Source organism: Trichosurus vulpecula, chromosome 7, assembly GCF_011100635.1.
Source record: "Trichosurus vulpecula isolate mTriVul1 chromosome 7, mTriVul1.pri, whole genome shotgun sequence".
NCBI classification, from domain to species: Eukaryota; Metazoa; Chordata; class Mammalia; order Diprotodontia; family Phalangeridae; genus Trichosurus; species Trichosurus vulpecula.
The window spans coordinates 261361551-261387663 of NC_050579.1; the positions used below are offsets into that span (position 1 = coordinate 261361551).

General features: G+C 50.5%; 1 protein-coding gene and 1 long non-coding RNA gene across 5 annotated transcripts; one reads left to right on the plus strand and one right to left on the minus strand.

The window, feature by feature from the left end:
• The first annotated feature begins 1555 nt into the window (after positions 1-1555).
• On the plus strand, positions 1556-24698 carry DLG4 (discs large MAGUK scaffold protein 4). 4 transcript variants are annotated; one of them, XM_036767213.1, is made up of 22 exons: positions 2006-2086; positions 11246-11410; positions 15076-15129; positions 15315-15365; positions 15663-15787; positions 15989-16158; positions 16281-16417; positions 16533-16677; positions 17077-17215; positions 17410-17566; positions 17851-17953; positions 18128-18242; positions 19373-19549; positions 20006-20042; positions 20172-20199; positions 20316-20363; positions 20543-20644; positions 21085-21257; positions 22432-22541; positions 23525-23616; positions 23726-23875; positions 23908-24574. In XM_036767213.1, exons 1-21 carry the CDS (start codon positions 2057-2059, stop codon positions 23830-23832), a joined length of 2265 nt encoding a protein of 754 aa, XP_036623108.1. In that variant the 5' UTR covers positions 2006-2056; the 3' UTR covers positions 23833-23875; positions 23908-24574. The 4 variants fall into 4 exon arrangements, with proteins under 4 accessions (XP_036623107.1, XP_036623109.1, XP_036623108.1 ...); XM_036767212.1 differs by having other exon boundaries at positions 1556-2086; positions 23726-24698; XM_036767214.1 differs by having other exon boundaries at positions 1556-2086; positions 11246-11311; positions 23726-24698.
• On the minus strand, positions 19544-26084 carry LOC118856749. The gene is made up of 3 exons (XR_005010880.1): positions 25967-26084; positions 19975-20075; positions 19544-19807 (listed from the first exon to the last, which is right to left on the minus strand). It is a non-coding gene; the product is annotated as an uncharacterized LOC118856749 (long non-coding RNA).
• Between the last annotated feature and the right edge of the window lie 29 nt (positions 26085-26113).

Here is a 26113-nt window from a genome sequence, read left to right on the forward strand (position 1 = left end):
TGCTAGTCATTCCTTGTTCTTTCTGCCGCAGCCTCCTCCAGAGAGGACCCCTGCCCTCTCCCTTCCTCTCTTCTTTTCCCCACTAAGCGGGACATCCACAATGTCACAAATACATCTGGTTAGGAGTTAGATAGACTGAGAGAGCACCGATAACAAGGGGGTTGGGAGGCCTAAGGATTTGGGAAAGAGTAAATACATTACTTAACAATCTGGGCGGGTGGAGAAGGCAGCTTAACTCAAATCCTGATGGATTAGGGAGATTAAAATGACCGAGAGAGATGCCAAGGGAACCGGGAGGTTAGAGACAGGGGCTCTGGAGGGAGGTTTTGGGATTGTAGGGGTCTGTAGAAGCTTGGAACATGGGATTCCTCTGTCGCTGACTGGGGTGAGAGGGACAGAGGGATAGGGAAGGATTGTGAAGGGATTAGCACGTATTTCTCTAGGTCATACCCTGTCTCTGTTTCACCCCAACAATCTCTCCAGTCTCTAGATCGGCCCTTTGGCTTCTGGCTCCCCCACTCTTGCAGTGGGCACCCCACCTCCTTGCGGTGCTGCACAGTGACCTCTTCCAGGCTCTGCTGGGTGAGTAGAAGAGGGGCTAAAACTATTGGACCCCTGGGAGGGTGGATTGGGGGAAAGGGTGATAGTGGTGGTAGTATTCAGGATAGTTGCTAAGGAAAGCCGGGGTGTGCAGAGCTAGATGACTGGGCAACTCACACTTGTCCCTCATAGATATCCTGGATTATTATGAAGCTGCTGTCTGTGATAGTCTGGTAAGGGTCTAAATGCCTTTATCCTTAAGGGAAATCTGTTTTTGAGGGAAGCTGGGTGTGGCAACAGAAGGAAAAGAAATATTGGAATTAAACTGGGGCAAGAAACCGAAGCTCTAGGGTAGGAGTGCAGAGCCCTGTGTCCTGGAAGGTAGTGGAAGCCAGAGATGCCACTGGCTGAATATCTCTGTTCCACCCTTCAATAGCTACTTTTCTCTACATCCCTCCCTGATTCTTTCTGCTTCCCTCTAGAGTCCTGGACATAGTCACACTTCATCCCTGCCTCCTAAAAACCACCCCAAAGGGAAGCCAAGGCCATCAGCTCCCCCCCCCACCCCAATGCAGGCAGTCAGGGATTCAGAATCCTGCCTCCTAATCCCTCTTTATCTCCCTCTCCTCCTCCCCACCCTTTGCCTCAAGAATATTTTCAGGGTCCCCTCCCACTCACAGGTGCTCCCCACCATACCATTGCCCCTGCCAAAAAATCCAGTCGGTTACATGATTTTTTTTTCCTCTGCCTTCATCCTTTTTTTTTTTTTTCTCAACGTCTCTATGCCTTTCTCCTTGTGTCTCCGTGACTCTCTGATTGTGTTTTTCTGGCTGTGACTGTGTCTCTGTCTCTCTTTGTCCTCATCTGTATGTGTGTGTCTGTGACTCTGTCTTCATCTCCGCCTTCATCTCCATCCTCATCCCCGTGTATCCGGGCTCCCCCAAGCACTGAAGGAGTTAACCTCCCTTGCTCCCCCCCCATCCCTTGCTCCCTCCCTTCCTCCCCCCTCTTCCTCTCTCCTCTCTCGCCTTCCCTTCTCAGCTCCTTGCTCCCTTGGCCGTGGCTGCCGCCTCCAACCCCCCCCTCCCCATTCCCCCTTTCCCAGCTGCCAGGAGAGACCCTCCCCAGCCCCTCTCTCAAGACGCTCCCCCCATCCCAGCTTCTCCCACCCCTTCTCCCCCTCCCCCTCCCACCCCAGCTCATGTCTCAGCCTCCGGCCCCTGGGGCTTCAAGCCCCTTGCGCCCCCACCCTTCCTGAGATTGGGGTGGGCACCCCCAAGCTCTCTGTCTTCTATTCGGGGGACCACCTTTTGGGGCCCCTCTTCCCCTCCCTCCCACGCTTCCCCTCTCTTCCTCTTCTCCCTCCCCCTCCCTCCCCTCCTCACCCCTCCCCCCACCCGCCCCCCCAACAAAAGTGGGGTACGGAGGGGGGAGGGGGGAGAGCTGGCTGAAGGGGGGAATGAGACCCTAATGAAGTCAGAGCCCCCCACACGCCACAGCGTCCAGCCCCCCAAACATGGACTGTCTCTGTATCGTGACAACCAAGGTAAGCAGGATATTGGGGGGGGGGAGTGGAGAAAGGGGTGTCAAAAGACTGATATCTAGAGGGAACAGAGTTTGTAGAGAGGTACCAGGTAGGCCTTATCTGGAGCCTAGGGTCCATTAGGGAAAGCTCAGTAGAAGTAGGGTGCTTAGGATTTGTCTCCCTGGATTGGGGAAACACAGGGACATAGATAATGCAGGGAAGACTAGAGGCAGCCATGGGGCACCCTGGAGTGATTCCCCAAGTGGCTATATGGAGCACAAATGTGGGGGGGTTCTATGGCTTGGGGGGGGAGCCTGGCAGTTTGGAATTTGTGGGTGATGTGGGAGATGCTTATCTTGGGGGAAGCCTGGCTCATACTGGGAGAGAAGTTCATATGTTTTAGGGGTGGAGGGGTCTTCACTGGTGAGAGAGGGCAGGCTTGATTTTAGGGACTATATGTCAATCTGGGGGGAGAATTAGAGGCCTTGAGAAATACTCTTGGGTTTGGGGAAATTGCTTAAAGCCCACTGGAGGAATATAACCACAGTTTGAGGACCATACTCATTTTGGGGGATCGCTCAGTATGAGGGTGACTGGGAGTAGTAAAGGTTCAGTGGGTCAAGGCCTGTGATAGGGAACCATTTTAAAGAACCAATCCAGATGAGGTTAAGATTTGGGGTGCTATATCATTGGGGATCCCCAACTCTAAGACAAGGGGAAATTAAGAATCTGAGATGGGCTTACAGGAATTGGCTGATTTGGGGTGTCATGTGGGTGGTGAATTTGGGAGACCCCCAGGCAGGTGTTCTTTGCCTTTGCCCATTCACTTTGCTCTAGCTCTCACTCCTGTCCCCAGCAGGAGAGAGAGGGAAGGAGAGAAAAGCAGATAGAAAGACAAACTCCAGCCCTGCTCAACCAGGCTCTTAAGGGGGAGGGATGTGAAGGACACCCTGGATTTGGAGGGTGACCCCCCCAGACCAAGGAAAGGATCTAGGCCTTAAGGAGTTGGATGGGGCTTGGGATGGAGGCAAATTGAAGGTAGGCAGAATGAGGGGGAGTAGTAGAAGGGGACTGGGGGTGGTGGGGGAAATTGGGGGAGTCAGGGAGAAAGCTGAATGTGGAGGGGCTAGTCTGTAAAAAGCAGAAAGGCCTGGGTGATGTTGGGGGTGGGGGAAGGAGGCCTGGCTCCCTTATGGGAGAATCTGAGATTTGGGGGTTAGATGCCTCTGTAGAGGGTTAGGCAGGTGGCAAGCTGGGAGGGTGGGGAAGAATAGGAGGGACAGGAAGTGGCGGCTGGGGATAGCAGGGTCTGGGTGAGTCATAGGATGGGGAAGGGGTTATATTTAGTGGGAGCTACAGCATCCAGGGGGAAGGCTACTCACATATCCCCCCATGCACATGGATGTTCATGTGCACACGCTGGCATAGAGTTGGGCCTCAGGAACACAGAGGCAGGATTCATGGAAACCAAGCCTGGATACCTTTTAGTCTTAGCATCTGCTACCCCAGCTCACACCTTTACCTTTCTCCACACAATTTTTTGGGCCTTTCCTCGGGGCTCTTATGCCTAATTAATCGTCTTCCTGTTTCTGCCACTTTTTTTTTCTGTTTGTCTTTCTGCTTCTGTTTTTCTGTCTCAGAGCCATGTTTTATGTCCTTCATGGCCCCCCCCCATCTTGTTCTCATGTTTCTCCCGTCAGTATTTTCCCTTCTGTGTCCGTCTTCCCCCTTTCCTACCCCAGCACATTGGGGAGACAGGAAGGAAAGGCCTGAGCAAATAAGGGACACTTGAGGACATGCCTCCTTCTCTTCTCTCCCCCTCCGCTTCCCCTCTGCCCCTCCCCACATGCCTCCCCTGGTGATGTTTTGTGTAGATAGATGCGAAGGGAAAGATCCGCGTTAAGGTATTTAGGTACAAACCTTTCTGACTAGCCATGTGAGGATAAAGAGGAAGAAACAGCCTCCCTTTATTCTGATCTAGAACTGAGCCAAAAGCTAAGAACCCCGGCACCCCCGGGTCTCCACGGGGAGCAGGAAGGAACACTTGACACATAGGTTGCTCAGGGGGAAACAGTAGATTTCTTTGCCTTGAAAACTTTTCAGCGCTGGTGAAGGTGGGACTCCAACTCCCATGAGTCCCTGGGGTAGAAGGCCCCTAAGTACACTAGAACGGTTGCCCTGGGACCTGTTGGGAGTCGTAGTCCTGCCCAGGCCACAGGCTCAGGGGGTAGAACGGGAGAGGCCGGCAGAGGACGCTATGTCCCAGCGCTCTTCGGCGGGTACTGCGTGCGCTCGTTCCTCGCCCCGCTGAGGCCTTTGCCTCTGGCCCTCTTACCCTGACGTCGGCTTCCATCTCTTGTTTCTATCTCCTAGTCTGTCTGTCTGTCTCTCCCGCCCCCGCCCCCAACCCACTTGCCTCCCCCTTCCACCTCCTATTTCCACCTCCTATTTCCCTGCGCTGGCGCCGTTGCCATGGTAACCGGCGACGACTAGAGCGGCTCGGCAGGCTGGCGGGCGGGGCCCACGGAGGTTGGGGGTGCGAGCACGGGGGCGGGGCCGTGGGGGAGGGGGCGGTTGTCTTTGACCAGAGACCTGGACGCTAAGCAGTTAAACCCTCCAGGCGGTCCTAATTGGGCAACTCGGGGACGCCGGGGGCGGAGTCGGACCGGCCACCGGCCCATGCTTATTGGCCGAGATGGGCGGGGCGGGGTTGGAACGGGGAACAATGGGGGTGAGACCGTGGGAGCGAATGGGGAGGGAGGCGTGGCCTCATGGAGGGTGGTGGGCGGGGCACTGGGGGCCGAGTTACCAGCCTAAGGGGCGGGGTTGGCCCAGAAGAAGGCGTGGCTGCGCCCGAATTAGAGAAGCTTGGAGGCGGTGGGCTTCAGGGCCGCTGAGGGAACTAGGGTCTTTGGGAGAGGGAATCTGGCAGTGGGAGTCCTCACGCCTGGACTACCTAAGATGGAGGTCTGTTCGGATAGAATCAGACACCCCTCCCACCTATCTCGTGTCCCTGGGAGACGGTTGTCAAGGCAATGGCAAAGTCCTTGATTGCTGCGTTGCTAGGCAACAGGAAATGGAAAATGGAGGGAAAAAAGGAAATGGGGGTGGGGTGGGAGGCTGAAAAGAATATTGCCCCCTGCTGGAGACCTGGGAAGTTTGTACAATTCTCCCCACTTCCCCTTTCATCCCCAGATCGTGGACCCAAAGATCCCGATTCTCCCAGCAGCCATCCCCTTCAGGGATTCATGCCTTCTCTTATTTAGAGGCTTTTCTCTTTCCGGGAAAGAAGGAACTTGGGAGCAGGGTTGGTACTTTGGTCCACGAGGAAAGCTGAACAAGGGGGGTGAGAGATTGGGAGTTTGGCTGGGCATAGTATGTCTTGGGCGGATTAGCTGGAATCTTGAATATTCCCTGGAATTTAGTGTTCATTTTTAAGGTGGGTGAGGAAGGGTTCTTTGGGGAGGTCCAAAATAGGGCAGGACCCCAGAAAGCCACGAGGGAACGCTGCCCTTTTAGGATGTCATTCCCTGTCACATTTTTTCTGACTTGGATTTTGGGGCATCACTGAAGTTTAAGGGCATCTATTAGATTAAAAAAAGTCATCCAGATCAATATGCCTAAAGAATAGTGGGAGCCCTGGGTGTCATTTTGGGGTCTGGATAACTATATAGATGGTAAGTAAAAAAGTTGATATGGCCACACTAGATTTTGACAGATGCCTCTGCTCTGAAGCGTTTTAGAGATACCAGAAAGCAATTTTTTTTAACCCAGAAAGCAAACTTAAGGTAATTGAATTTGGGGGAGCTGGAAAATCTGGGGGTTCAATGGGAATTGTTTTGGACAACTCCCTTGGAATCTGATGACAGTTTTGGGAATTTTGAAAGGTTTGGAGAAATGACAGCAATCCGTTTTAGGCACTCACTGAAGATGGTGGTCCCTCTCTGGGATCTGAGAACATGTGGTCAGTAGCTTTTGTTACTAAATTTTTGAGGAGGTAGAGGGCTTTAAGGATCTTCTAGATCATGGGAAAATGTGGAAACTAATCAGAGGCAAATATAGCACCACTTTCTTCTCTCACCCTACCCCCCCTGTATGGAAGGGAATTGTATAAGAAGGGGGTATGTCTCTGGGAGTTTAGGAACAAAGAGAAGAGTTTGGAAATGTCTCTGAAATTCAGTTTTGAGGGAGTCATGGGGGAGGGGCCACCGGATTCCAGTTGTAAAGGAAGTACCCCTAAATTAGAAAAGAGTTAAATCTTTTTAAGGCAGTTAATGATAGGTTGCATTGTTCCCTGAGATAAAGTAGGTGATTTTGTATTAGAAAGTTGGAAATGGGCCATTTCAGAGAATCCAGATAGGGAACCCCAAATACCTGGGGGACCCTAATTTGGGAATTTCAAGGGTCCTTGATTAAATTAAAATGTAATTTATTACACTATAGGTTACTCTAATTTTGTGGTATATTGGGGAGGGAAGACTCTCAGGTTCTAAGAAAGCTGAGGAAGATTTGATGGGGTTTTGATGGGCATGGATGGCATGAGAGACCCGGAATTTTTAAAGGACGCTAAATGTGGAAGGATTAGGGCTGCTACTGGACCTGCGGTTTCATTGATGTAGGGAATTTCTCAACGAGGCACATTTATTTCATTGATGTAGGGAACTTGTGAAGGAGGCACTCCCACCCCGCCTGCAGACCCGGCACCAGCTCCGCAATTGTAAATTTGAGGCCGTTGTCCAGGGCACTAGGAGGTCTGACTTATCCAGGGTCACACAGCTTTATCTGCCGGGGCTGGGCGTCCACTGACGCCGCCTCTCGGCAGTTTGGAGGTCACCCAATTTGAGGTTTCCCTGGGCAGAAAAACTTATATTGGGCGGGGTGGAGCTGGTGGGTGGTGGGACTAGGGGTTCGCCAGTGATGGGGGGTCGCGAAGAGGTTGGTTCAGGACCCGTGGACCAGCTGTGCGCGGGACGGAGGTTTCTGGAGACTGCTCGGGGAGGGGGGGGAAGGTGCGGTCCAGAGAGGGACTGCGGGGTCAAGTTTTGAGGATGTGTGGACTTGGGGCGGAGTTGAATGGGGGCGCCCAAAGGAAGAGGCAGCCTGGGGAACCCGCAGCCGGGAGGGCGGGAGGGGAGCGCTTGACTCCGGGGGGGTCTCTCCTCACTCCTCTCCCTCCCCCCCATGACGCTCTCCCGCACTGCGCAGGCGCTGCTCTCCCCCCTCCTCTCCGGCCGCAGCCTCCAGTTGCCGGCGCCGCAGCCCCCGCCCCTCCCCCTACCCTAGGACCCCCCCCCCCCCAATATCCCACTCTCCCTTCCCCCATTATCTCCCTCCCCTCCTCCATGTCGGCTCGGAACAGATTCGCCTCCATGTGTCTCTGCGTGGTACGTGCGGCGGGGTATGGGCTCCCCGCCCCCCTCCCATTTTCACGACCCCTCGGAATCTCGGGGTACAAGCTTCAAGAGCATCCCTTTCCCTGTACTGGGCATAGGGTCCCGAGGGTGGAGATTCCTTGGGGATTCTGCCCTCATTTGCTTCCCTTTCATGCCTGGGGGGCTGGGGAGGAGGGTCTCAAGGGATGTGAGCAAACAGAGCCCCTTTCTCACTTTCTCTTCAGTTTTATCTAGAGCCTAATATGGGGGAGGGGGTGTAAACATTTACCCCAGCTTCTTTCCTCTGCCCTGGGCCTCAGAGATGGTGAATCCCAGTGGGATTGGAGCAGTTGCCCTCCCCCCATCCCGTTTTACTTCTTTGGCATCTATATTTTTTGGGTGCAAGCCATAGCCCCAGATTCATATGCAGGGCCTCAGGGGTTAAAGGGTCTCAAGGAGAAAAGAGCAACAGGGTCCTTCCTGCCACTTTTGTTGCCCCTATCCTCCAGTAATTTGGGGATTCAAGCCAGCCTTCTCTGCCTCTTGGTAAGGGTGAGTTTCAGAGGAATGAGAGCCATGTCCATTTTTTAAACTGTTTCCTGATATTGGGGACATAAAAGCTTCCATCCTGGTCCCATTTTCACTGCACTTCACTGAGGTTTCGGGAATGGACTTCCTCTTCCTCTTCCCTTCACCTCAGATGAACAGACATTTTTTCTTCCTGCTCCCCCTATTTTTTAGTCTCGTATATCCTCAAATTCTCAGGGTACTGAATGTTGTCACCAATCTCCATTCTCCATTTATCTCCATTGTTGACATTTTGAAGGGTAGTCTATTCCCTGGTCCTAGACGTTTTTTCCCTCAGGCTGTTCTATTCCTGGGGTTGAGGTGAGGACTGCAGAGATAAAAGTTTCTAACCCCTTCCCCCTATCACCTACAGCTCCGTTTTAGAAGGCATCTTTGGAGTATAGTTCTCACACTCAATTTACAAGATTTAAGACTAAGATCCTTTTGTTTTTGGAGCACCTAATGATGAACAGAGATGAATTAAATCTTGTGGTCCTATGAAACTTCCTCCCTTTTTTTGTTCTCTTATTTTAACTGTACCCCAAATATTTTCATGGAAGAGGAGTTTTATCAAACCAAGCCCTTTTAGGGATAGCTCAGATTAATAATTCAGTCTTGGAGGGAATATTCTTAAGGTGGTATGAGAGATTTGTTGCCCACATTTTTCCATTCACTTACCTCAAGATTTTTGGTATATAGAACTGGAGCTTGGGTATTTTCTTGGAGTTGAGTACATCTTCTAAGTCTCAGTCTGTGGTCCAGACTGTCCTGAGCTTTTATGATCAGAACTTTTCTGCAAGATTCCCCCAAATTATTTGAGTGTTGCCTATGTCTAGTTTATCAGAAGCGTGACTCCCCTCCCTTGTTCTTTGTATTACCTTCGTGGCATGTCCCCAAATTTGGTAATCAACTATAGCACTCCCTAAAATTCTCAAAACCATGTCTCAGCATATTGAAACTGTCTGAGTAATGGGGACTTTAGCTTCCTTATTCTTTAGTTGCACCCTAAAAAATCATGAGATGCTTCTCAACAGGAAATGAATGGCATTCTGTCCCTTTCTTTTTTCTCTTCTAATGCATCCTAAACTTTATTGAGATTCAGCTTTTCTATATCATTTCCTAAAACCTTTTCCCAGGAAGAGGTTGCTTGGTCCTCCAAGCGCACTGACCCTCGTATTTACCCAGGAACCTAAGCCCCAGGGTTTGAGAGTATTTGGGCTTAGGGATCAAAGAACACCCAAAGAGCTTGGGGAGACTGCTTCTTAGGAAAATTAGTCCTGTCCAGTGGAATCATTCATAACCAGATCTGCTTAATTCACATATTATTGGATGACCCAGAGGTAGGATGTCTCAGAATTAGGGAGGGCCAGATAGAACCTTTCACTGCCTTTCTGAGTAGAATCCAACAGTGGGAACTACAGTGAGAGATGGGGAATAGAATAGAAAAGAAGAAAAGTGAGGAAGGGCAGAGCCGGGCAGAGGAAAGTGGGGAAAAGAGAACAAATATACTCTCCTCACACATACATACATACTTATCTCCATCTTTCCTTTTCCCTGTACCTAGAAGACACTCCTTCCCTTCCCCTGTCTCTACCCCTAGTTGATTTGGTGTCCCTCTTTAAACTAGAGACAATGGAAAAAGAATTAGAAGTTGGTGGGAGGAAATTGATTCCTCTCAAAGGCCCTGTTCAACCCTTTGCCCAGCCTTCACACTCCTAGCCCATCAGTGGCCTAAGCTGCGTCCAGTTGTCATGTCCCCATCCCATTCAGTAAACAAGGGCCTATGCTACCCGTTCTGTCTTGCCATCTTTCTCTTAACCCTCTCCCAGGAATATCAAGATTAATTGATCCCACAACTGAGGCTGGGGGTGGGGGTGAAGAGGAACAATGAGCATGTTGTGAGGGGGGGGCAGAGTTTCAATGCCTCAGTCTGAATCTGTGACCTTTGCAGCTGAAGAGTAGCATGATGCTGGTTGGGGAGTGCTGTTACACCCCTCCTGCCTGGGATGTTGGGTGTCTCGAAGCTGTGAATGGCTAACTCCATCTCCAGCTTTCAGGATGCAAAGTGGGCAACGATAATGTGATCTGAGAACGGAGAGGCTTTTTGAGCTGTAGGAGATGGAGGCAGAGAGAAGAGATTTGTATCCGTGAACAAGGGCTGGAGAAGCTGAAATATTAGGGGCACAGAGGGAGGATGGGATTAGATAATAGTCAACAGGCATTGAGTTCCTGCAAGATGGTACTTTAGCATGAGTGACTGAAAGCATAATTTAGGGGATGGGGGCTGAGAACTCGGCATAGGGGCAAGATTGAAGACTGAGTTGGAAGGGGGGACTGTAAGAACTGAGAAAATTGAGATTGAGGGCTGAGAGGCTGGTGAAATGAGTTTAGAATAAGGGGCTTGAAGGCCTGAAAGGTTGAGGGACTAGGGACTGAAAACAGGATTTAGGGACTGTGAGACTTGGAAAGAGGAAAATCTGAGAACTGGACGCAAGGAGACTATAAGGATTGATGGAGTAGGAACCAACCCTAAGGAGTAGTTGGAGAATTAAAAGGTTGCTGAAGAGCTGAGAAACAGAATTTAATTCAGTGAACATTTAAGTGCCTACTGTATACCAGGCACATAGTAAAGTGATAGAAGACTGAAAGAATGAGACACAGGAGACTGAGGGGATGGTAAATTGAATATTGAGATGAGCCCGAAAACTGAGGAAATGAGAAAATTGTAAAGACTAAGGAAGAAGAGGAATAAGAATAGAGGGAATTGGGGACTGGGGATGAGAGATTGAAGGCCTGGAAAACTAGGAACGGAGGGAATGGGAACCAGGACGTAAGGGATGGCGGTATTAAAGATCGGGCAATTGGGAACTGAGGACCGATAAAGGGGTGACTTGGCACAGAGAGGGTTGGAATGAAGGGAAAGGTGACCAAATAGGGGAGGGGGCAAGGAGTATATGCTATGGGAGACCAAATGGTTTAGAAAGAAGTACCCGGAGAGGTGGGAAAGTAGTGCAGAAAAGTGGACAGCGGAGCTGGAAGTTGCGAAGCGCAGAGACAGTTGTGGATCGGTCACATAGGGAAAGAGGAGCTGAATGTTTGAGGGAGGATGCTGAGGGAAGGGCTAAGAAGAATTGGGTCTGGTTGAAAGGAGGCAAGCAGGAGGGAGTGGGACGAGGAAAGACTGGAGGAACCCTGGTACTGCTGCCCTGATCCCTTCTCCTTCCCTCGCCTTCATTCCCAGAAATACCGCTATCAAGATGAAGACACGCCCCCTCTGGAACACAGCCCGGCCCACCTTCCCAACCAGGTAAACGCCCCCGAGCTGGTGCACGTGTCGGAGAGGAACTTGTCCCATCTCGAGGCCGTCAGTGGGGTCGTGGGCCACGCCCACCTCTCCCCGCTCAAGGTAGGAGACCCAGGTGGCCCCCTCCCCCGTCCCTTGGAGCTTTGGAGCCGCTGCCACCCCCCCAAGGGCCGGTACGGGGGAAGAGAGCCAGGGTGGGGGTCGGGGGATGGGAGAGGCGGCTTCCTGGGTCATGGGGAGAGCAGCGGACTCTGGACCTAGAGAAGGAAGGGAAATGGAAGTTAGGGCTCCTGGTTCCCCAGAAGGGGAGAACCCTCACAAGTGAGGTAGAAGAATTTTCTCTTTACATTAGTTCTTCCCCTGCTACAACCCCCACCAACACACGTAGAGGCAGCACAGACTCTTTATCATTTATTAATGTTTCCATTAATGCTTCATCAACTCCATTTCAGTTTGGCAGAGCCTTTTCTTCCTTCTTTCTTCCTTTCTTCCTTCCCTATGATTTTTTAACGGTGTTCCTTGTCTTAATGTATCTATCCCTGTTTCTAGTCCATGTCCCCTTCCCCCTTTCTCTTTCATTTTTTAGCCTGTTTCTGTCTCTTTCCATCATTGTCTCAGTTTTGTAAACCTTTTCTGTCTTGGTCTCTTTCTTTCTCTTCCATCCAAACTTCCTGCCCTGTTTTTCCTCCATTCATATTCTCCCTTTCTCACTCCCCTCCTAGGTACCTGCTGCAATCTCTCCCTCTCCCTCCCACGAAGTTCCTCCCACTTTCCTGATTCTCAGACTGTGTCTCCAGGCCTCAACTCCCCTGGACCCCTATGCCTTGCGGTAGTTAAGCTGAGAGCGCTGGAGGTGGGAGTAGTAGGATCCAAACAGCCCTACTCCCTCCTGTCTTTTGGTGTGTTTGTCTCCAGGAGGAAGGAGTCTCATAATTACTGTACTCTACCCCCTAGCCTGGTGAAAGGGTACTGTGTGTCTCCTTCACAGGAACTCTCATCTCATGCCATATAACCTCAGCTTCTCCGTCATCTCTCTCTTCCTCTATCTGCCTATATCATCTCAGATGACACAGACTAGGAGTAATGGATGATTGAAAGTTCATGTTAATGCATTCCAGTGGGTTGGTTGTTAGAGGAAAGAAGGTACTGGGGTCTGGGAGGAGAATGGTGGTATGCTAAGTTTATGGAAAAGGTTTTTGGGGTTTTTTGAGGCAATCAGGGTTAAGTGACTTGCCCAGGGTCACACAGCTAGTAATGTCAAGTGTCTGAGGCCAGATTTGAATTCAGGTCCTCCTGACTCTAGGGCCGGTGCTCTTTCTGCTGCTAAACACCATTTAGGGAAAGAGCTGAAGCTGAAGTAGGGGAACCTGGAGAAAGAATAATTGGATGAGACCAGTCCCAGGGAGCTGGAGGAAATAGATCATCATAGGCTGATGGACAATGGAAGGAACCCTAGAGTTCAAACCCTCCCCCCTCCTCGCTTTACAGCTGAGGAAATGGAAGTTAAGTGACTTGCCTAAGGTCATACAGCTAGTAAATTAAAATCATAGTCAGGATTTGAATTTAGATCTTCCTGACTCTAAGACCAGCGTTCTACCCACTGTACCACCTCGCTGTCTGGAGTGGTGAGGGGTAGGAAGTGAAAAGGGTCAGGAAGACAGGCGGTGGTAGAGGTATAGAGTTTGGGGTCTTTGGTATTAGGAAGTCAGAGACAAGAGAAGTAGGGAAGGGAAAGACTCAGAGAAAAGAGAACTGGGGTGCTGTGAGAAGAATGAGGGTGAGGTTATTGCCAAATTTGCTTCTGTTGAGAATAACCAGGATTAGGAATGGGAGCTGGTAGAGGGAGATGGAAAGGATTTAGCTGGGAGGTGAGATGCTACATATTACCTCTCTTCTTTCCCTTTATTATAAAAGGAAGTACTTTGTGAGTCTGGCCAGAAGTTAATATAGAGGGGCATGGAAAATAGGGTGGGGGTGCTTGGCTGAGTGGAGTCAGGTAACTGAGAAGGAATTCTATTGGAAGGAGTATGTAAAAGGTTGAAGAGTTAGAGGGAAGTAGGGGTTGGGAATGCAAGTTAGGTGATAGGTGTAAGGAGGGGATAAAGGTTTGGGGGAACAGGACATGGGGATAGATAACTAAATAGCAAGTATATTAGGACACAAGTATATAGGAGATTCAAGGGTTAGGAGAGCGAAAAATGGGGCAGAAGGAAAAATAGGAATTTAGAGTAAGGGAACCAATGGCCTGGAGAACTAGAGGCAGGTCAGAGAGGAAGTTTAGGAAAAGGTGGGAAGATGGATGTGTTTGTATCGGGGGTTAGAAAGAGATCTGGGGCAGATGATAAGGAAGGAAAATGGAATAAGAAATGGAGAATAGAGGGTAGGGATTATGGGATGAGAGATTACAAGTGGAGGGTATGAGATGTGGGACAGAGGTATGAGCTGGAGGAAAGAGAGGATGGAGGATGGGGATGTGAATGCATGATGGGAACATGGGATAATGGATGGAGATGGAAGATAGGGGTTAATGGTGGACCATAAGGAATAGTGATGGGGGGAACCCTGTAGATGGGGATCAAATGGAGGTTCTAAAGACTTGACAAGAGATGGGGTGGGAGCCAGCTTGGGGAGATCCAGGAGATGTGCATTAGGGTTTGAGCAAAGAACAGTCTGAGGACAACAGAGGGAGCACTGTCTTCTGACCTCCTTCTTCTCAGTTGTGGGTGCAGGCCCCCATCCCCTTGACAGCCCCAGGCCTTACCTTGGAAAACAGTGACATCAGGAAGAAATTTAGCCCCACCTTCCTCAAGGGTTAACTCTTACCTTGATGGAGTGAGGAGAAATCATCTGAGCAAGGACTGGGATGTCTTTCATCCTGCTCCCTGTTCCAGAGGAGATGGAGGAGGGCAAGAGTGGAGAAGGGACTGAAGAAGATTCGAGATGTATTATTTCAGATCTTGGTAACAAGAGGCAGAGCTGTGGAAGGAAGAGGGCACTCAAAGGAATCTCCTTTGAGACTAGTTGTCCCCCTCTCATGCTTATTGCTTTGATAACAGTGATATGGCGCTGCTAAGCAATAGAGGGAAGGAGTGACCCTGGGTCCCTGAAGGGAAGGGTTGTGACTAAGGGAAAGAGATGTGGAGGAGTTGAGAATTCAGGAGAAGACACCTGGAAATCCTTGGGAGAGTCCTGAGAGATAGTAGGGAAGGGGACGATGTAAGTAATGCCTTGTCCCTGAGGTCCTGGTTGTGTATGTGTGTGTGTAGCGTGTGTAAGTCATGGTGTATGCATTGAGAAACTCTCTTCTGTCACCCTTGCCCATCATCTTTTGTTCCCCTCTCTCCTTTAAAAGCTACTTCTCATAGATACACAGTCTCCCTTCACCAGCTAGCAGCCGTACACACACAACACACACATATCTAGGTACACACACACACTCAAGTGCACAAACTACCTTAAGTGTTGGAGTGAGAGAACCAAGACTCCCTTGAGACCCTCTAATCTTCCTATCCTTTTTCGGAGTTTTTAGACTTTCAAGGACTTCTAGAACCTGTCATCCAGGTGGACAATACTTGAGGGTTCCCTGAGGGAAGTGGGGAAATGAGAGCTTAGAAGCCAATGGAGGGAAAAGTGCCTGGGCCCATGAACAGATCTGAGGCAGTGGAAACTGGAAGAGGAGCTGGGCTAGTGGGGACCCTCCCCTCTACCCCAGCACAAGCTCCCTCCGGGGTCAAGGCTCATGGTATTTTCTTGTCTCTCTACCACAGGCCAACTCTCCCCCCGTGATTGTGAATACAGATACTCTTGAAGCCCCTGGATATGTGAGTTGGTCAGATTTGGGGGCAGGGACCTTGGGAGGATTAGGTAGAGAGGAGAACTAGGGAGTGGAGAAAACCTAATGATTAGGTACAAGTGGAGAGGGAAAGAAAGAGTAGGGCTGCAGGTTACTAAGGCAGGAATGTGCATCTCACTGTTTTTGTGTTTCTGACCTGTGTTGGAGCTGCAGGTGAACGGGACAGAAGGGGAGATGGAGTATGAGGAGATCACCCTGGAGCGGGTGAGTAGGTGCCTCTCTTCTCTCTATCTCTCATCTTCTCCATGCTCCTATCTTTGCTTCTTTCTCTGATTTCACGATTTCAGCCCTCTGATTTTCTAACTTCCACTTCCCTTACCTGCTAACAGCCCCTCAGATCCTCGCCGTTGTTCCTTCTCTCTTCCCCAACTCCCTTGCTCCACCCCCACCTTTTGCCCCTGTGTCTTTATTCCTGTTGATTTTATGGAGAGGACTCTTCCAGTGGAACAAGGCAGAGGTAGGAGCTGCTGATTCTTTCTCCCCCCACTCCCCTTCACCCAGGGTAACTCAGGCCTGGGCTTCAGCATCGCAGGTGGCACCGACAACCCACACATTGGCGATGACCCATCCATTTTCATCACCAAGATCATTCCTGGGGGGGCTGCAGCACAGGATGGCCGACTCAGGTGTGGGGGCCTGGATACCTGGGTCCCTGAGGGAGAGGGGACTGGGGGCTGGGGAGCTAAGGTCCTGAGAGGAACAATATAGCTGGGAGGAATGGGAGGGAGAATCACAAATCCTAATGCTTGAGTCCCTAAGGAGAATAGGGGAACTGGTGGGAGGGGGGAAATCAAAGTTTGAAGATCCCTGCTTCACTGTCCCCTCAGGGTCAATGACAGCATCCTGTTTGTCAATGAGGTGGATGTAAGGGAGGTGACACACTCAGCTGCTGTGGAAGCCCTGAAGGAAGCAGGTTCCATTGTCCGTCTCTACGTCATGCGTCGGAAACCTCCTGCCGAGAAGCTCATGGAGATCAAACTCATCAAGGGACCTAAAGGTAACCATCGACTTGTAGCTCTGCCTCTCTTCGAGGATGCAGGCCCCTAGGTTCTCTCCTGTGCCTCGGTTGTCCCTGCTCTCTCAGCTCCAGCTCCTGGCTCTCTTCCTCTCCCTCTCCAGGGCTCGGCTTCAGCATTGCAGGTGGCGTGGGGAACCAGCACATCCCGGGTGATAATAGCATCTATGTAACAAAGATCATTGAGGGTGGGGCTGCTCACAAAGATGGACGGCTACAGATTGGGGACAAGATCCTCGCTGTGAGTTCCCCTTTTCTCTTGCACCCACAAGCCTGACTTTGATCAGACAGGCCTCCCTGGCTCCCTAGTTCAGTGCCTTCTGATCTGGTTCCTCCCTTTGTTCTCCCCTTTCTAGGTGAACAGTGTAGGGCTGGAGGATGTGATGCATGAAGATGCTGTGGCTGCCCTGAAGAACACATATGATGTCGTCTACTTGAAAGTGGCCAAACCTAGCAACACCTATTTGAGTGATAGCTATGCCCCACCTGACATTACCACTTGTGAGAGCCCCCCCCAACCCCTGACATCACCCCTTATGAGAGTCTTCTCTATAGCCCAACATCACCCTCTCCCCCCTCCAACTCTGTGTTCTATCTCCATGTGAGAATCCCTAATATGCCTGCTTTTACCTGTAAGAATCTTCTAGATTCTGACATCATTCCCTGGGAAGCAGCCCAACATGACTGCCTGTGAATGCACCCTTTTCAATTCTCTTGATATCACCTTTTATGAGAAGCTCTCCTTCTCCAAGTCCCCTGATAACACAGCTTGTAAAACTCCCCCTCAGAATTTATAGTCTAAATACCAGGAGGCTCCCCAGGGTGGTGAGGTAGGTTGGGGGGAGGGGGCTTCCCTTCCCTCAACCATCTGCCAGGCCTCACTTCTATGTCTCTCCCCAGCCTATTCCCAGCACTTGGACAATGAGATCAGCCACAGTAGCTACCTGGGCACTGATTATCCACCAGCCATGACACCCACCTCCCCCCGTCGATACTCCCCGGTGGCCAAAGAGCTGCTGGGAGAGGAGGATATTCCTAGGTGGGGAAAGATCAGATACCTGGAACCCTGAGTGAAACTGAAGTTGGGAGGTGGGGAGAAAAGAGAAAGTGTCTTGGGGCCAGAATCCTGAGTCCCTAGAGTAACAGGGAATTCGGATGGGCACTGAAGATTGAGAAGTCCTAGGAAATGACTAGGTCGTGTGGTAGTGACCCCTGTACCCTCCATCCCCACAGGGAGCCACGCCGGATTGTGATCCATCGGGGCTCCACAGGCTTAGGGTTCAACATCGTGGGGGGTGAAGATGGCGAAGGCATCTTCATCTCCTTCATTCTTGCCGGGGGTCCAGCTGACCTCAGTGGAGAGCTACGAAAGGGGGACCAAATTCTCTCGGTGAGGGCATCAGCTCCCCCATCCCACGAAGCCCCGAGCCCTGGTTGTTAAAGAGGAAGTGCTTTCGGAACCCATGAATCCTGTAACCTAATCATCCTTACAGATACTGTAGCAGATACATAAGACTCTGCCTTCCATCTCAATTTGACACCAGGGCTCCTTGGCAATAGAGCCCAGAAGTCCAACCCTATCCCTCGAGCCAAACTCAGGTCCATAGGGATCTTTCTGGCAATATGATCTAGTTAGACCCAGGTGACCTCCATCCAACCCCTCTCTCTCTTCAGGTCAATGGTGTGGATCTTCGAAATGCTACCCACGAACAAGCTGCTATTGCACTGAAGAATGCTGGCCAGACCGTCACTATTATCGCTCAGTACAAACCAGAAGGTAATCGTGCGGGCGTGAGGCAGAGCAAAGCAGGTGACTCAGGTCATACCTGCCAATGAAAGAAGAGAAAACGGGAGCTGGGGTGAACTGGGAGGTGTATATGTGGGTGACTCTCTTTGGATGGGGCCATAGGGGCATCAGCCTGTGATGGAGAGGATTCTCTTTTATTCTCAGAGTACAGTCGATTTGAGGCCAAAATCCATGACTTGCGGGAACAGCTAATGAACAGCAGCTTGGGTTCGGGGACTGCGTCTCTTCGGAGTAACCCCAAACGAGGCTTTTATATCAGGTCAGAATTCAGTCCCCTCTCTCTCTCTACCCCTTGTCATCCCCCATGTCATTGTTTCCTGGGCCCTCGGTCTTCACAGTTCCTCATCCCTCTGTGTTACAGTAAGCACTTCATTGGCTTTCATTTCCCTTAAGGGCTGGGCATTCCAGGGAAAGGAAACCTGCTGCCCAGAGGCACGCTCCCCCCTGGGCAGGGAAGCATCAGCGCTTCCCTTTCCACCATGCCAGGCTGCTCTGTCTTCTCCACTTTTGTACAATGCTTTGCAGTTTTCAGAGCACTTTAAAATGTATCATGTCATTGAGTTCTCACAACAGTCCTGTGAGCTCATGGTAGAGGAGTGGTTGTCCCCATTTTGTAGGTGAAGAACCCAAGACCCCAAAAGACGACATCCTGCAGCTGTGGTCCCCCTTCATGCAAGCCTATTTCCATTCCTCCACGTTGCCTCTCCGTCTGCCTTCCTGTCCCAGTCACCTGTGTACTGATGCCAGATCATAGCCCAGGCTCCATTTTCTCTTTCTAGTTCCTCATCTTTCCTTTCTTCCTCTGCAATCTATTTGCCCATCCCTTCACTCTCTCTCATTCCCCTGACCACTCTTCCTAGTGCCCACATCCATGCCCCTTCCTCAGGAGCCCTCCTGGCTCTCCCTCATCTTTCACTCTCTCATATAGCCCTTGTCCTCCCACTACAGCACTCTTCCAGTTACCACCCCCAGCCTTCTCTCCTTATGGCCCTCCACCTGTCTATCCAAACATTTTCAGGTTGAGTGGAAGCTGGGTGGCATGGTGGATAGGGTGCAGGACCTTGATTCAGGAAAAGCTGAGTTCAGATCCTGCCTTACCTGTTTACTCGTCAGGCAGATCTGCTTCTCAGTGTTTCCCCATCTGTAAATGAGGATAGTAATACCAAAGGGCTTCACAGGGCCACTCTGAGAATTAAATGAGATAATATGTGTGAAGAGCTTTGTAAACCTTAAAACTCTGACATGAGCATTGGCTATTGTTGCCCTCACTCCCCTACGCTGCTGATTTACCTGTGTCATGCTAGACTCTGCTTATTTTTCAGGGCGTAGGGTTGGTGGGTATGTGGTGACTCCATGACCTCTCTTCCAACCTTCTCCACACCCAAACAGGGCCTTGTTTGACTATGACAAAACCAAGGACTGTGGCTTCCTGAGCCAGGCTCTTAGTTTTCGTTTTGGGGATGTATTGCACGTGATCGATGCTGGTGATGAAGAATGGTGGCAGGCACGACGTGTCCAGCCAGATGGTGAGACCGATGACATTGGCTTCATCCCTAGTAAACGGAGGTGAGTGGAGGTCCTCAATTGACCTCAGCAAATCTGAGAATGCAGCTGAGTTTGTAGGACAGATGATTCTTTAACAGAAGAGAGTATAGAATGTGTGGCTCATTAGTGAAGGAGATCATGACCTTTGAACTTTTCAAAGCTGAATTCTTCCAAGCTCCTCTGTAGGACCATAACATCCATGAGTCTTAAAGGCAGGCAGCTTCTCATTCAGAAGAACATAGGCCGCAGGGATTCCTGGATGTCGCAGTACTTAGTGGCCTGAATAGGAGTCAAGAGGGGAGGGGTCACAAGGGTCCATTTTCAATTTATTCAGAGTTTCCGCAGGATTTTTGGAAATTGGAAGCCTAGGGAAAAGGGAACAGTTTTCTACTTCTGGAGGTCAGAGATCTGGGGAGGTATTTGAAGGGAGGTATTAAAGTACTTACATATTCCCTTAACTCGAATTATGCCCCACAGGGTCGAGCGCCGGGAGTGGTCAAGGTTAAAGGCCAAGGTGAGCTTGGAAAAAGGACCAGGGATGCTGAGTCTGTGGGAAGTGGAAAGTTTAAGGAAATGAAACCTTTGGGGAGTGGAGGAGCTAAAGGGGAGGAACGCAGTGACCTCTCTCCCATTTTTTTCTTAGGACTGGGGTTCTAGCTCAGGATCTCAAGGTGGGTATGTCTCAAAGGATGGGCTTAAATGAGGTCAGGGGTTGTAATGGGGGTGGGAGTAGGCATGGTGAAGAATTAGGAGGAAGGTATATCGCAGACTTATCTGCCTTTTTTAGGTCGAGAAGACACAGTGCTGAGCTATGAGACAGTGACACAGATGGAAGGTGAAACTCCATCCCTGCCTGAATTCTTTCCCATACACAATCTCCTTTGGTGCTCTTCCTCTGGCCTCCCTTCAGCCTCCCGTCCCGACAACTCTTCTTTTCACCCATTTTCCTGATTCTATCCCCTTCCTCTGCCCTAAGATCTCTTTTAACTCTGACTTCGCTGTCTCCTTCCTCAGTGCACTATGCTCGCCCCATCATCATTCTTGGTCCAACCAAGGACAGGGCCAACGATGACCTCCTCTCTGAGTTCCCTGACAAATTTGGATCCTGTGTTCCCCGTGAGTGACTGGGTTAGGGGTGTTGGAAGTGGGGAGGCAGTATAGTATAGCTTCCAAAGATTTCCTTTCCAAATGAGCTAGTATGTCACATAATCCTTTGCCCAAGGAATGGGTTGCCCCAAAGGTTATTGGGAATTATATAGTCCATAATCACCTGGTAGCTAGGGACCAGCAAGGTGAAGGATTGCTGGAGACCACATTCCCCCAAACCCTTGAATAATAGCAGCATTCTCAAGCCATTGAGTTAGTTGCCCCAAGAAGTGCTGGGAATTATGCTTATCTCCCAATCCCCTACCCTCCCTATTGTCATCCTCCCCTCAGAAGAGCTGGCTGCATAGTTAGGCCACAGAGGGTTTGGATTCTTAAGTTCCACGAAGGCAGGCCACGCAGTGGGAGGGATGGTGACTAGATTTCAGGTTGGGTGGGGGCCTTCCTGGCAGATACGACGAGGCCAAAGCGGGAGTATGAGGTGGATGGTCGGGATTACCACTTTGTGTCATCGAGAGAGAAAATGGAGAAGGACATCCAGGCTCACAAGTTCATTGAGGCCGGCCAATACAACAGCCACCTCTACGGGACCAGCGTCCAGTCTGTACGAGAGGTGGCTGAACAGGTACTGCCCTGGGGCCCGGGCTCTGCAAGTGTCCCCTTTCCACCCACACCTCCCCCAGCCCATTGCCTTCCTCTAGCTCTCTCACTCTAACTTTTCTCTTTCTGTCCCTTTTCCCTGCTGGGTCTTGACTCCTTATCCTGCTCCTCTGTGTGATCCCACCCCCTCTACCCCACCTGCTGTGCTTCCTCATCTCCTGCTGTCCCCCAACTCCTTTGGTATGTTTTTGCCTGCTTTTCTTTCTATGTTTCCACCTTAACCCTCCTCCTTTCTTTGTGCCCTATTTCCTTTCTCCATCTGGTTGGTCTCTGCTTTGTTTCCTCCCATTCCTGGCTTTGCAACCTAACTCTCTCCTACATCTGCCCTCATTCTCTTTCACTGGCTGGCCTTTCTCCCTCTCAATCTCTCTCCGTTTTTGCCTTTGTCTTTCCTTCTCTACAATTTTGGGGGTCTCTGCCTCTTTGTTTCCTGTGTTTGTCTAACCCAAACCCATTCTTTTACTCCCTCTCTCTGTTACCTTTGCCTTCTTTCTCCCCTTTTGGCATTGTGTGGCTACCTGTCGATGGTTCCTCCCTCCCCCATCTGCCCTCCTGTTCCCATTCCTCCTCCCTCCCTTCTCTGCTCCTCCTCTCCCCATCTGCCTCCCTCCTTTGCCGTCTGTCTCTTCTCGTTTCTCCATCTGTCTGTCCTCTGTCCATTCCTCCTCTTCTTTGTCTCCTTCCCTTTCACTTTGCCTGCATACCTGTTCTATCCATCCGTCTGTTGCGTCTCCTTCCTCCCATTTCTGTTTTCTCATCTTCCTCCCGCCCTCTTGCTCCCTGGCCCTGTCTGTCCGTCCTTCCCTCTTTTTGTCATTCTGTCTCCTTTCTCCATTCTTCTCCCTCTGTCTCCTCTGTTTTTGTTTCTTTCTCCTCTTCCTTGCTTTATCTGTTTGTGCTGCTTCCTTTCCTTTCCTCTCTTTATTCTCTGTAATTTAATCTATCATTATCTGTCCTCTGTTTCTCTATATACTCTTTCTGTTCTTTCCTCCCAAACTTTCTCCTTATCCTCTTGTCTTTCTTCTCCTTCCATGCTCTCTCCCCCTCCGTACTTGGGTGCTTCTGTCTTCTCCTGCCCCACTCTATCTGTCCCTACCTACGCACCCTCCTGTCCTCTCCCCTCCCCTGCTGCCCCTCAGGGAAAGCACTGTATCCTTGACGTCTCGGCCAATGCCGTGCGGCGGCTGCAGGCGGCCCACCTGCACCCTATTGCCATCTTCATCAGACCTCGATCCCTGGAGAACATCCTGTGAGTACTGTCCAAGCCTTCAGGGGACAAGATGGGGGAGGGGTGTGCGAACCATGGCCTCATCCCTAGTGCCTCCTTCCTGGTACTGCCTGGTTCCTACCACACAGACACAAAGGCACACCAAGGAGTGGCAGAATGATTCAAGTCAATGTCAAGTTTCCAGGGAGCTTTCACGTGGGGATAGGGCTGTGGACCCTTCCCCCATCTCCCTCAATTCCACGGAATGCCCCTTTTTTAGCCCTCCTGGACCTCGGTTCTAGCAGCCTGAATGATAGCCCTAAGGATGGGAGAACAGGGTCCCAAATGCTGCTAGGAGTTATAGAGTTATGGTCCTGTCTGTAACTCCCTTGTCAACCCCTGTGCACTTCAACTACTTTCTGGTTTTGTTAACCTGTAGAGGGAGTCAGAGAAGTATCTGGCACAGTAGACAGCAGGTGAACCTTGGAGTCATGTAGACCTGGGTACACATACTGACTGGATAACCCAGAGCAAGTTGCTTAGCTGTCTCTTGCCCCAAGTGACTCTGAGGCTACAAGTTACAGTTGAATTGTTGATCTGCTCCAGTTGAGGGAATTTCCATACTGGGAGTTCCCCATACTGATGAAATCACAGGTGCAGAATAAGTTTGTTTTTTTTTAAATGGAGGAAGTAGAAATGACAACTCCTGACAACAACTTCAGGTTAGGGGAGCCTGGACCCAAATGCTTCTGGGATCATAACCCCCACCGTGGGCACTGACACCAGAGAGATGAGGTTCTGGAAGGATTTTTGTTTGGTTGGATTTTTGAAGGGTATTCCTTCGATGTAGGGGCCCTGGCTCCAGGCGCTGTTTGGTTCATGCTGTCCCTCTTTCCTCCAGACACATTCCAAAAGTACCTCAGCTTCTTACCCGCTGATTTGTGCTCTTGGCATTGAGAGGGCGTGGAGTAAGAGAGGGCTGGGACCGTACTGTCTCATTTATCTCGCCCGTTTTCTCTCCATAGAGAAATTAACAAACGGATAACGGAGGATCAGGCCCGCAAAGCCTTTGACAGAGCCACCAAGCTGGAGCAGGAATTCACAGAGTGTTTCTCAGGTATGTGGGGGAACGGGAAGAAAGAGATTGGGAATTTCTGGGGGAGAGCTGGAGACACTGAGAAACCGACAACAGTCCTCATCTCTGTGCTTTCTTTTCACCCTTACAGCCATTGTGGAGGGTGAAACCTTTGAGGAGATATACCACAAAGTAAAACGTATCATTGAGGAGCTATCAGGGCCATACATTTGGGTCCCAGCCCGAGAGAGACTCTGATCCCTTGTCTACCACCGCAGCCTGGACTCACCTGCCCTCCAAGGCCCCTCGGCCTGGACTCACCTGCCCTCCAAGGCCCCTCGGCCTGGACTCACTCACCTGCCCTCCAAGGCCCCTCGGCCTGGACTCTCCTGTCCAAGTCCTTCTCCTCTTATTTATTTCCTTTATGACCCAACCCAGATGGGGGGGACTTCTCTGCATGTGCCCCGCCCCCCTGAGCTGGATGCCTGGGTCCCAGGAGCACAGAGAAGCTAGGGGAGCTGGACACTTGGATTCCTGCTCCAGGAACCTCTCTCCTAAAAGTCCCTCTCCCCTCATCCCCCCCACACACCCCCCAGGACCTGGGACACCTCAGCTATCCCTTCCTGCTTCTTCTCCCCCTTCACATTCCAGAATGCAAGGGAACTAGCGCTTGCTAGAGCAACCCAGGCCGGGGCCTGAGGGGCCACTAGGCTCAGCCTTCTCAGCTGAGGGAGAGGCTTGAGCTCACCAACATCCCAGCTTCCCAGATCCCCTTGATTTCTCTCAAGTTTCTTTTTTCTGTTCTCCATTTTTTTCTTCTCAAAGGTGGTTTATTTTTTTGGGAAGGGTGTTGGGGGCAGTCACACAGAGCCCCCCCACCTTCCCCATGAATTTCCCTCTTTTTCTTGCTGGTTTGCATGAGTGGAAGGTCTAACTGTGGCTTTTTTTCTGGGATTTTTTGGGGAAGGGGGAGGGACAGGGTCTGGGGAGTAGGGAATATGGGAGGGGGTGGGGAGAGGGAAAAGGGGGGGTGGGCCTTGGGGAGCTGGGGGAGATTAGATATGCTGCCGCCTTCTGCAATTTATTTTTTTTTTGAGAGAGCGAAAGGAAGAGACAGATACTTGAAAATGCTTGTGGCCTGATTATTTGGGAGTAGAGGGGGGAAAGGGGGGTAAATAGGGTGGGTCTATAAATATTCAGATTTAATTAAGACTGTTTTACCATTGGAAAGGGGTTGGGACTCTGATAGAAATAGGATATGAACCTGATGAGGGATGGATATGAGGAGGATGAGTCGGTGTTAAAATGTCCAGAAGTGGGCAGGGAACTTTTGGAGATGGGACCCAAAACTGATATGAGGTTGGAGTGTCCAACCAGAAGAGTGTGAGCTTCTGGAGGGCAGGAGCCAGTCTGTCTGGTTCTTTCTCCAAACCACTCAAACCCCAAGCATGCTGTGAGATTGGTGACACGATCCCTGCAAGATGTCTCCTGCAGTGCATCTTGGGGTGGCCAAAATTGCTAAAATCAGGGCAGATCATTTGACTAGGGTTGCTAAGGTTAACCTTTGTATGAAGGAGCCAACATGGAGGAGGTATCTCTAGCCAAATGGCACACTTAAGGCCCCTAAAAGATCTATCACCTCATTCCTATCTCTCGGCCCTCCTGTCCTCAAATCCTCCAGGACCCAAGGCCTTTCTCCCCACTTGGGATACTAAAGGCAGGTCATCCTGCAAAAGATAGAATCCAGCATCCCCTCCCACGGTACATCTGGTTTTGAGAACTCTAACGTCAGCCTAATATTTACATGGAGGCATACGTGCAAATCTGCTCTGGGAAGCCCACTCCTACTGGAGTCCTCCATTTAACTTTAGGCCTACTCTTTTAATCTCCATCTCCAATTCTCCCATTTCTCTGTGTCCTAATGAGAGGGAGAAATATAAAATGCCATTTTTAGGCCCTTTTTAGTTTGTTCTTCAGTATACCGCAGACCCTATTTCATCTGGCACCTCAACCAGGCTACAAATAGGGCTTACTCTCAAGTCTAAAACCTCTTTGGTAAAGAGAGAGATGCTTTCTAATTACCTCTTTCATTGACTGGGGTTTCTGGTGACCTAGGGCTGACATTAAGCTCCCTGTTGCCCACCACAGAGACCTCCCTAGCAACTGTTTTATGTGGGGTGTGAAGAGGCACGTGAGAGATGGCGAAGTTTAATGTCTTGAGTTCTCAAGAAGGTAACCCTGAGGCAGGCAGCTCCTATGAACTAATTAGAGACATTTAGAGAAACCAGTTCTAGGACATTCAGATTCAGGAAATGAAAAGGAGAAATGGCCTTTCCCCACCCAAGGCCCATGGAATGCCTTCATCTTTAGCCAACCACCTCTTATCACTCACCGCCAATCACACTAGTAGTCTGGAAAGAATCGTAATCCTGGCCTTCAGGTACAAAACTTTGTCCCCACTTCTAGGGAGAAGGGATAGGGAGCCCCCTCTTCGTAGATATATGTTTGGAGACAGATTGAGTGGAGTTGTGTCCCACCC

Coding starts and splice junctions, on each gene's coding strand:
- DLG4 (XM_036767212.1), top strand. CDS start 2,057: ATGGACTGTCTCTGTATCGTGACAACCAAG. Junction 11,411..15,075: donor CCCACCTCTCCCCGCTCAAG/GTAGGAGACCCA, acceptor TCTCTACCACAG/GCCAACTCTCCCCCCGTGAT. Junction 20,364..20,542: donor GACAGTGACACAGATGGAAG/GTGAAACTCCAT, acceptor CTCCTTCCTCAG/TGCACTATGCTCGCCCCATC.